Below are 11,486 nucleotides of genomic sequence, written 5' to 3' on the forward strand. Positions count from 1 at the left end.
GTATGATTTTGACCATTCTGGTGACCAAAATGCACTTTATCTGAGTAAGCAAGACTGAAGCATTAATTAAACCTTCACTTTATATTTAAATAGAAATTATTAGCACCTTCAAAGAGAGGCACTGTTTTAAATAGGCACAGAATAAAAAAAAAAAATCGTACTTTAAAAACACGGTTGGAATTCACTAATATATCCCATGCCACATAAATTACTGCTTTTTCTTATTATAAAAATATCAATACTTTTAGATGTCAATCAGTTAAACATAGATCACCAAAACCATTAAGTTTAGAACATGTCCGATTCCAAGATAAAACATGCTTTATATTTTTAAAATAAATTAGAGACAAATATGAACCTAAAGCTGAAGAGAAAGGCATGTATAGTATATAGATATATTTATATTTAATACTATATATACATAATTGCTATATACGTAAGATATTTTATTTTTAGGAGTATTTCTACAAAAACAAATATCTTTTCTTAATAGGTCGAAAGTTTGAACACCAACAACCTGTCCTTTTTCTGTTTTAAAAGGACATACATTATTTATGCAGCTTGAGCTTTATACACTAAATTAAATAAGTTAACACAACAGCCTAAACTGTCCTTGTAATTCTTCTAACCATGGATCTATTTTGGCAACATGGAGGTATATCTTTCAAACTGTTACAAGTCTTACATGTGAAAGAGAAGACATTAAAATAATTCTTAAGTGAAAGTGGCCTAGTCTAACCTGATAGTGACATAATCAATTGATACCATTTTCTCCAAGACAAAAGTACATATTCAAGAAATAGCTCATTAAAAAATGCTCCATTTTTCACATTATTTCCAAAAGTTATCGGTAGAATGGCTCTCCACATTAATTTCACCAGAGTATACAAACATAGGAAAAACAGTCCCCTACCAGATACATTTATGAGCCTATACTTTTCAACATAAAGTGCTAAGAGATGAGTAAGGAGAACTGGGAATGTCTTGAGCGGTGAATCTTGAGACCCCCACACTGTGGTTGGTCCTGGAGTTCAGCATTCTGATTTTTATTTAGGTTCAGGGTTATCGTCCAACGTAGCTGAATGGTTGTTAGGACCATCAGGTGTCTCACCTGTGACAGCTAGAAAGATGATTTTCAGCCACTTCTGTTTCAGTTCCTCACTGTCTGCAGCAAAGCTGTGCACAGACTTGGACTGGGTCAGTTTGAAACTGTGAGGCAGGTCTGCACTCCTTGGCATATCATCCACAATATAGCCCAGGAGTGGAATGGTGGCCTGGGCTCTGACATCCTGAAGAAAAAAAATAATAATACATAGGAGTGAGAGACGTGTGAGCATGCTATACAAGTCCCTTCATGATGTGTTAGCATGCTCTACAAGTCCCTACTAAAACCTCTTTTCCTACGACTATTCCGTACAGACTTGCACTGTGAAGTCTCCATGGACAGAGTTGGTGAACCAGGAATAGCACAGTGCCCGTACATGAGGTCACTGTTAATACTGACTGCATGAATTAATGAATGAGAGTGGACACCTAACTCAGCTAGGATTCATTGACCCAATACCTCCTCTGTGTAAGAGCCTCCCCAGCTCTTCGTTCAGTGAGAAAGGGAAGAAAAGAATAGTTATCTTATTGTATAAAACCAGCAAATGTTAATGATTCATTACCAAACACAGTTTTACTTGGTGTTTCATTCATTAATGAATCAATGTATTTATGGGCAGGAAAAAGTTACAGGAAAAACCACAAAATAGAATAGAACATATACCTTGGCATTTTAAGTCTATTTCTAAAAAAACCCCCACACAAGTTTTACTAGTCTTTAATGTAGATATAGGCTAAAATACAATAGGTACATTGAAAAGTTTATGTATTTCCAGGTGAATGCATGATTGGTATACATGCCCTGTTTTTTTAAGCATTATATACTCCATAGTACCTGGTGCTGCTCTGGTTAGAAGCTAAATCTGCATGTCTGTTGTTCCCACAGATTTATCTCAGATCCAAGCACAGATAGTTCTCAAACAACTGTTACTGGATAATGTTAATCTAAGCTTGATTTACATTTTTTTTCCTCTCAATTTCTTTCTCTTTCAGGTATTCCTGTATTCAAGGGAGGTGGAGGGAAAGCTTGCCTGTTCCTTCCTATCATTAAAAAGGCTCCTTCTCCTTCCTGCTTCTTCCTCTACTTCACCCCCTTCTCCCAATGTCCTTTCAACTCATCTTTTTTCAACTCATCTTTTTTTTCAAGCCCATAGAATAGGAATGAGAGAAGGGGAGAAAGGATCCATGGGGTGGAGAAATTATTGGTTATAAAAGGAATCCACCAGTTTAAGTAAACTTGAATTTGTTATTAATTTTTCCAATTATAATGAAACTGAACTTTCTTGTTCCATAGAGGGGTTTTGAGTTCACTGACTAATTGCCTCCCCCGCCATCCGCATGACCTCTGTCCCTTCCGTCAGATGTAGTTCAGATACCTGGGGGGCACCGTACATGTACAGCACAAGAGGGTCTTGTTTGGGGATCACACACCAAGCTTTCTGCCAAGGTTTTGACTTCTCCATATACTGAAGAAAGCTGCACACCACACTGTTTCCAGATACTTCTGCTGATTCAGTCTAGAAAAATATAATGGAGTGCGAGCGAATGAGTGAGATTGAACACAAAACGGGCCAGACAGAGAAGTAATTAAATTTAGGGCAACATTCATTAACTACAGTGTGCTTATATCAAATGTCTTCTGGGATCACCCCAAAAATTCATCTGCAATTATTATTTAAATATTCATCTAGATCTACTATTAGCATGGAAAAATATCTAAGTCAATTTTAACTGTCTCTATAGCCAGACCTTGAATTTAAAGGAAGTTACTAGTAAACATTTATTAATTGCTTACTATGCATGCACTTTTCTTAGCTCACTAAGAAATGTATCATTTCATTTAATCTTCACACCAACACCAGGAAGTTACAACTTTCATTATCTATAAGGTTCAGAGATGAAATAGCTTTCCCAAGATCATACATTTAGGAATTGGGATGCTGGGATTTGAGTCTGGATGCAGAGGCTAAACTTTTAACCGCAACGCATACCAACTTCACATATGTAAGAATCCATAACAAAAAGGCAAATACTGGCCAGCAACCTTTATCTTGGAATCTGAGATAATTCAAGTTGTAAAAACTTCACTAAAGCCCTGGCCGGTGTGGCTCAGTTGGTTGGGTGTCATCCCATATACTGAAAGGTTGATGGTTCGATTCCTGGTCAGGGCACATGCCTGAGTTGCGGGCTTAATCCCTGGTGGGAGGCATGCAGGAGGCAGCCAATTAATGTTTCTCTCTCTTCATCTCCTTTCCTTTCTCAAATAAATCAATTTACAAAATCTTAAAAATAAATGAATAAATAAAAATTGCATTTATGTTTGTAGAGTCATTTATAGTTTTCTGCTTTGCCTCCTAAATACATAAATCACTGGCTAAAAAGGGAACAAAACCATTTGACTTATGGTTATTACACATTATAGAAAGCATCATATCCTTAGGGTATTGCTCCTCATTGTCAATTCAAGAGTGCTGGTTTGCCAAATGTTTGGTTACTGGTTCAAGATAAGCACAGAAAATAAGAGTAAACACTGAAAAACTTCCATAGAAATTTGACTTTGTGATGATACTCAAGCACATGATTGTGTGTTTTACAAAATTACTGAGCTATCATGAGGTTTGGAAATAAAACTGGCCCTTCATCACAGATAGGTGAAGAAGTACTGGCTGGCAAACTATGGACTACCAGCCCACCATCTGGGAGCTAAGAAAGTGATTTCAGATAAACATTTAAAATCAATTTGATAATAGGAAACACTAACTTTAGACTCCAATTAAGGGAAATATTACCTTCCCTCCTCCCTCTAAAGAGTTCCATTCTTATTACCATATTAGAAAAAAATTATACTAAATTATTGTATTTTAAATTTTGTCAATGTAAATTTGTGAAAATTTGTTTTCTCTCTTATTAGAGAAGTAGTAGTCTCAATTTTGCCTCTTGGCCTGCAAAAACTATAACAGTTATTTTCTGGCCCTTTACAGAACAAGTTTGTTAAGACCTTTGGTCTAGCTAGCTCATATAACACTAGTTGGCACAAAGTGAGTTTCAAATATTGTATGTATGTGTGTGCGCACATGTGTTCACATGGTTAAGTAATTGACTCCCCCCAAGTTTTTTCTAGAAAACTCCCTTGAGCTTTTTACTTCATAGCTGCAGCCTGAAACTCACCCCTTAAAACAAGTGATCGCATTAATTCAGTTGCATCAGTTGCTGTTGTTAAGAACTGAGCCTGTGTCCTTAGGAGCCAATGAAGCATTTCTTTCTCCCCGACCTGCCTGAAAAAAACCCATTTTGGTCTGCCATTCAAGCGACATCTATACACCCTGGAACTCAGAGTTATATTTTAAGTTTGCAGACCTGCACTTTAATCTTAAATGAATCTTGAAGTTCATGATCTTTTTCCAGTTATCCAAAATGACCTCTGTGTACTCTCAAATGCAGAACACCGACCCTGTTCTTTCTGTATGATCCCAACATTCAGCAACACAGAACAAAAGTATGATTTGTTCATCGTTCTCAAAAATTGTTAAATACTAAGAGAAATAACAAAATGTGTTACTTGTCTTCTTCAGGGTTAAAATACAATTCTATGTCCATATAAAAATCTAAAAGACATCCAACATTTACTATTTCATACCTCTAAAATCCCTTTTCGTTTCTTTTCTTCACTGTCTGCGAATCCACTTAATATTTGGTAACAGTCTTTACAAACTTTGCTCAATTTACCACCATCATACGCCAGTTGAGCTTTGTAATCAGAACACTTCCAACAAACCACCTTAAATTAGAAAAGGTAACAAGGAGTCAATAATCATATTTTAAAAGTAATAAGATTTAAGCCATAAACATTTACAATGATAATAAATGAGAAAGAGCTAAATATAAAAGGCAAAGTTTTATTACGCTAAGAACATTAGGATTATCATCACAATATTATAGTGCTGTTTGTAATGGGCTGTGCTTGTTCATCTTTTCTTTCTGACCCAAAAGAGAGGAGATCTTCAGAGGCTTAATCCAAACCCGTACTCTTCATACCTCTGGATGTTTCTTGGATATCCCGCCAAAATGCGCTCATGAATTTCCTTGTCCTCAGCGCTCTCCTTCTCCCACCCCACCCTTCCCAACCTGTCCTCCTCTCCTCTTGCTCCCTGTAGTAGAAGATAGCACAATTATTCAACCAATCATGGCAAGTCATATACCTAGGGATATCCCTGATACTTCTCCACGGCTCACCCCAAAGAGTCATACTATGACAAAGCCCTGCCAATTTTACCTCCTAGAAAGTTTTCAATCTGTCCATTTTTCTACATCTTCCTAATCACCTGAGTCCAAGCTATCAGTATCCTCGTTTGGACTATTATAGCCTCGTGATTGCTCCTTGTAGCATTCTTACTGGCCTCCAGGCTTCTGCTCTTACATCCCTCCAAGCTATTTTCCAAATAGCACCAGATGCTCTCTTAAAAATCATAATCTGATATGTTTCTCTCTATTTAAAATCCTTCAGTCTTCCCTTTGCTGTTGGATAATGAACACACTCTTCAGTATGGCCTACAAAGTCCTCCATTATCTGCTCCTCTGACTCCCCTTATCTTTAGTGACCCTGGCTTCTACGGCCCCTAAGTGCTATGCTCCCTCCCGCCTCATCTTTGCTTCATGAGGTAACTCGTTCATCCTCCAGATGTTGACTCAAACTTCACTTCTTTAAGGAAGACTCCTCCAACTTCCAGAACAGAGCATGTCTCTTAGCACTGTGCTACTCAAGTTCCCTGTACTCTTTTTCATGTACTGATTACAAGTTATACTCATATACTTGTGTGATTTTTTTATGTCATGTTTATTACCCCGACTAGGCTGCAAGCTCTATGAGATTGTTCTTATATATTTTGCTCACCAGCACACAGTAAACATTTATTGAATGCCAAGGAACGAATAACTATAATGAAAACACATATGATTTCTTAGTGAATGGTATTTTCCTTAATTACTATAGGATAATTGTTAATAAAAAAAAAACACCTTCCACTCAAAAAATTTATCTTCTTGCTTCTAGAAGCATATTTCCCCCCCCCCCAATTCATAGTAAACAAACTCTAAGAAATGTAAATATCTGTAAAAAAATTATTTCTGCCTCTTAAAACAAATTTCCCCCCCCCCCCCAATTCATAGTAAACAAACTCTAAGAAATGTAAATATCTGTAAAACTTTTGGTTTAGGTTCACAGCATGTAAAATTCATGATATAATTATAATAAAATTACTCTAGGATTCAGAATTAGACTTGTTTGTATATGTGAACTCCTATTAACTGATCTCTTATTTTTAAATCATATCATAGTATTTTGATGATCCACATTCAAACATTTTTGTTTGTTCACTGAACCAAATATATCAGTACCTAAAATCATTCCAAGCAAACTTGATAGATTTTAAAAAGTCTTCCCCGGGGAGTGGAGGGAAATGTTTGCTATCACTTCAATTTGACTACAAAACCGTCTTGCTGAGTCAAAACTTAGAAAAAGAGGAAGAATAAATGTATAGTGTGAGGATAATCTAAAAGAGCTATTAATAAGAATATTTGCACTTAAGCACACTAATGATATATTACACTGCAATGCCTACCCTTCTATTTATTCATTGCTTTTTAGAAGAAAGTATGTAAACTTTAACAAGGTTTACAAGGCCCTTCAAAACCTGCTGCTACCTCTCTCCAGCTTCATTTCATGCTTTGTTCCTCTTCATTCATTCCATATGAAACAACTCAATTTCTGAAAGCCTGTTATGTGCTTTCTCTGACTTGAGTTATAACCATACACCTCTAATGGGCACCCAGCAGTCCACCTGTATTTCTCTGACAGGCTCATCTTCCCTGCCCAGAGATGACAGTTTCACCTTAGTCCTTTCTCAAATCTCCTCCACCTTTCTTCCTTCCCCCTTCATTTCCAGCTGATGACATTTTCTGCTACCTCGATGAAAAGATACGTAGTACCAGACCTAAATTCCCTTATTTCCCACCAGCAAATTAAAAAACCCCCACATTACAGCCATCTGTTTTGTTTTCCTTTCCGTTACCATGGAGGGAAGTTCCCCTCTCCCCATTAAAAGCCTGAACTTCCACTTATGCTAACAAGTTCTATCTAGTCTCTCAAAGCCATCAACTCTTTTGGTTATCATTTCTCGACTGTTTCTTCTGCCACACTTCCCCTTACTCATCACACTCCAGCACACGACCTTTGGCAGTCTCAAGAAAAGACCAAGCTCTGGCCTACCTTGGGGCTTATAAGATACAGACTCTGCATGAACGCAGGTCCCAACTCCCTTCTGTGGTTAGCTCTTCCTCACCTTTTAGGCATCAGCTTACATACAACCCCTCAGATAGATCTTCATTTTTCTAACTAAAAGTGGTTCCAAATCCTCCTTCCTTGCCATTATTCTCCATTTTAAACTTCCTAATTGCCTCCTTATTGCATCTATAGTCATTTGAAATGCTTATTTGTCCATTTACCAAACTTTGGTCTACTTTTCTCCATTAGAATGTAAGCTACATGGAGCTGGGTATCATTTTGGTTACCATTTTTTCTCCAGAACCCAGCACTGTGCTTTGTGGATACTTGTCACTAAAATAAGTTTATCTATGAAGTGCTCTACTGAATGAGTTTTGGCGTCTTTTCCAAGTTGATGATTTTACAATACTGATAGAGTTACTGGCCATCTTAATGACCAAGAAATCTCACTTACATGTCCACATGCTCGACAATGATGCCTTCTCCTTGTCAGTGCGTTGAAAGGCTCTTTGCATTTCATACACATCGTTACTTCATTATCTCGGATCCATCTTGGGGCTCTTTTCCCTAGCTCAGCAGTCTAAAAAGGGAAGAGAGATTCAATTTCAACAGAAAAGAACTGTCGTTTCCTTCCTTCCTGCCTGCCCTCCAAGCACTTTAACAACATTGCTCATACCCTGTTCTGGTAAAGAAGTAAAAGGTTCAAAGAAGTTTAAGCAGTATAAAAACGGCACTCACTACTACATTCATCTAAGAAGGAATGAGATTCTGTCTAATAGCCAGTTGTGAAGCAAAAAGACTAGATAACAAAATGACCAGATACATCTTTTGTAATTGCAAAGAGCCTAAAGTTAAGAATTTAATTCAACTTACAGAAACCTCTGACTGAATGTCATTATCCTTTGCAATCGCATTTCTGAAGGTTTCATACCTCTGATGGAAAGCATCGATAGTCTCTTGAAGGGCCTAAAATATAAATAAAATTCTAAGCACACATTAAAGTATCACATGAAAATTTATTAAAATACTATATTAAGCAAATATCTATGATGGGAATCACTTTAAAAATTAAATGACCTTGCCCTGGCCTGCAATGCTCAGTTGTTAGAGCATTGGCCTACACACTAGAGGGTCGCAGGTTTGATTCCCAGTCAAGGGCACATACCTGGGTTGCAGGTCTGATCTTGGCCCCTGACTGGGGGCGCATGTGGTCGACAACCAACCCAGGTGTTTCTGTCATATTGATGTTTCTGTCTCTCTCCCCTTTCTCTTTCTCTCTGCCTTTCCCCCTCTCCCTTCCACTCTCTCTAGGAATCAATGGAAAAAATATCCTCACTCATCGGGTACAGATTTAAAAAAATTTAAATGACCTTGATCCGATGACTACATGTGCACAATACAACAATATCTGCACGTTTGCATACACACAGAGAGATTGCCAAAACAAAAACTAAAAATAGAAATAAGGTTTACCTTGATCCATTCTTCTTTGTCTTGTTCAGAACTAAAACAAAACAAAATTAAACTGAATGCAGAGACCATTAATGAGTTACACCTGGTGAATAAAACTATGTTTTAATGTTCTTCCAACTTTCTGGAAAACTCAGGGATGTCCAAGAAAGAGTTACAATTAAAATTAAACAGACTCTCTGGCAACTGAATAAATGCTTGAACAGCGTTTCAGAGGATCTACTTACTTTGGAACAGATAATTTTTGATGGGGAGAGATAAGTTTACCTTTTACAATAGAATGCCCTGACATTAACAACCATCATCTAGTTATAGACATTAGGCACTGGATAAACAAGTAATCTTCAATTCACCTTTATAAAAGCACATGGGGCCTTTAAAGGCTATGGGCCACAGCCCACCTTAAGAAAGATTATAATTAGCTTTGAGAATCTAAAATGTCTTTGTAAGGTTTAAGGGAACTATTTAACACTAGTGCCCTGGTGCATGGATTTGTGCACATTGAAAGGAAATTAATTAGAAGGTGGCCAGCAGGGTGGGACTGGGTGAGATGGGCCGGACATGCCCTGGAGCCAACCTCCCGAGGTCCCTCCCCAGCGGCTACACCTGGGATGGTGCCGAGGCTCGAATAGCATCTGCAGAGTGAGCGGGGTCCCGCCAGCAGGTGGTGTCCCTCAGCCTGGCCTGCGGGGATTAGGCCGAAACTGGCTCTCTGACATCTCCCAAAAGGTCCTGGATTTCGAGAGGGCGGTTCTTAGGTGACACACCCTGAAATCAGGCTCCCTCCTCTCTGGTTCCAAGGTTCACATCACCTGAGAACCACCACTGCCAAGTTACCACAGCTCAGCAGCTCCTGCATCGAGCGTCTGCCCCCTGGCAGTCATAGTTACTGGTTGGATGGTCGCTTAGCCTTTTATATCTATAGATTCCCTTTGATGAACAATTAAATTTTATTCTGCTAGAAGGCTTCAGGCAATACCATACCTAATCAATTACAGATAAAGCAAAACAAACAGTTTAAATGCCCATAGGAAGGAAGTTGCACAGATTAATGGACCCCAATACTTAATAAAGTTTTACTGAGAAAAATTTCCCTTGACTGTAATCAAATCCTCTGGTTTTCCTGTTGAGGCCATTTTTTTTTTTTGAGGCCAATTTTCTTAATTCTATTCTCTCATGCAGGTAGCTTACAGAGCTGGTTGTTGTCATATAACTATCTTAGAACAAACCCCGTTAGTAGACTCTGGACTAAGACCTCCAAAGAGTGGGCTCTGTTTGAGTGTGTTGGGTAGGCGAGGGCTAAGGTTGAGTTCTGCCTGAATGTCACATGCCTTGGTCCCAAGGGATCACACATGCATGAGTCTGGCAGGAGGTTTTCTCCTATGACACTGTCCATCCTTCCAGTACATTTAGTTTTGAGTACCACAATGTCCCAAGAATGCTGCTGGAATCTGTACCTATAAAATGAAAGATTCTGCTTATTGTTCACCTGGGGATCCTTGGTTGGTGGGAGGTGTGGTGTGATATCAATCTTTCCCCTCAAAAAAGATTCTCCCTATTGTTGTGCCCTGCCCCCACCGAATCAGCTCTGGGACCCTGAGAGCATCCCTGCATGCTTGCCGCTTTTAGCTTTTTAAATGCTAAGGAGCTTGACAAGTCTTCAATCCTTTGTTTAGTGTACTCACCAGTATATTTTTATATCCATTCAGCAACCAAAAACCATTAAATAAAAACTACAGAAACTAAGAATACTTTATATTCTTTTGAACATGGAAGGATACACAGAGTATAAGAGGTCAGTCTTCAGGCTGACTCATTTAGCAAGAAAAGCAGAGCCCCTCCCACCCCCCCCTCAAGTGGCTTCAGAAGCAAATTCTCTTGAAATATCTCTAAATACGTACCCAATTTGGAGTTCCATGTAATCCCACTAATACTCTTACTTTCTGGGACTTTCAATGTTTGTCTCCATTCTTGAGTCATTACAGACTAGATGGCAAGTAATCACTTAATTTTGATCTTCAATTTACCATATAATCATAAATAGAACTAAAGCAATGATATGAGGGGAATAAAACATTTGAGGAAAATGATGTTTCGATAACTAATTGGAATGTATCCAATACTGCCTATTGAAACTCTACAAAGTGATGACTACCTGCAGTTAAGAAAACTCCCCATGAACCAGCCCCACCCTAAAAAAGAGCCCAAGCTGCTAAGGAAAGGCTAGAGTCCCTGGTTACGGACCCCAAGCAGCCTCATAATCTTCAGCTGCTCCGACACACCTCTTGGTTTATAGATTTGGAAGTATGCTGACATTTCAGAGCTGGCAGCACCTTCATTCTTCCACAATGGAGACTCCTTTAACAACAATCAGAACTGGGGGAGTCCTCCTTGTTGCCAGGTCCAACCACCCAGTGAGTCAACATCTATATTCTTCTCTTGGGTTTGATGGCTGGAGCCCAAACCCCATCACGATAAGGTAAAAAAACCATAATATTCAAAGCCAAGTCCTCCACCATTTTAACTTGTGTTTGAAATGCCACCTTTGAATCCTTAGCTCAGTCCCCTGGCAGCCTGCCACATCTTCCATAACTGTAATTTCACCAGTTCCCCGACTGCCAGGGCACACATT

General features: G+C 38.6%; 1 protein-coding gene across 3 annotated transcripts in view; it reads right to left on the reverse strand.

The window, feature by feature from the left end:
- Positions 1 to 425: 425 nt before the first annotated feature.
- Positions 426 to 11,486, reverse strand: part of FGD4 (FYVE, RhoGEF and PH domain containing 4) — a 152,485-nt gene continuing 141,424 nt past the window's right edge. For all 3 annotated transcript variants that reach the window (XM_015566609.1, XM_015566608.1, XM_015566610.1), the window contains 6 exons: positions 8,858 to 8,888; positions 8,258 to 8,350; positions 7,839 to 7,964; positions 4,742 to 4,882; positions 2,481 to 2,621; positions 426 to 1,289 (listed from right to left, as the gene is read on the reverse strand). In XM_015566609.1, coding sequence (XP_015422095.1) covers positions 1,047 to 1,289; positions 2,481 to 2,621; positions 4,742 to 4,882; positions 7,839 to 7,964; positions 8,258 to 8,350; positions 8,858 to 8,888 — 775 coding nt within the window. In that variant the 3' untranslated portion in view covers positions 426 to 1,046. The remainder of the gene's footprint in view (positions 1,290 to 2,480; positions 2,622 to 4,741; positions 4,883 to 7,838; positions 7,965 to 8,257; positions 8,351 to 8,857; positions 8,889 to 11,486) is intronic.

Source organism: Myotis davidii, unplaced genomic scaffold (genome assembly GCF_000327345.1).
Source record: "Myotis davidii unplaced genomic scaffold, ASM32734v1 scaffold902, whole genome shotgun sequence".
Taxonomy (NCBI): domain Eukaryota; kingdom Metazoa; phylum Chordata; class Mammalia; order Chiroptera; family Vespertilionidae; genus Myotis; species Myotis davidii.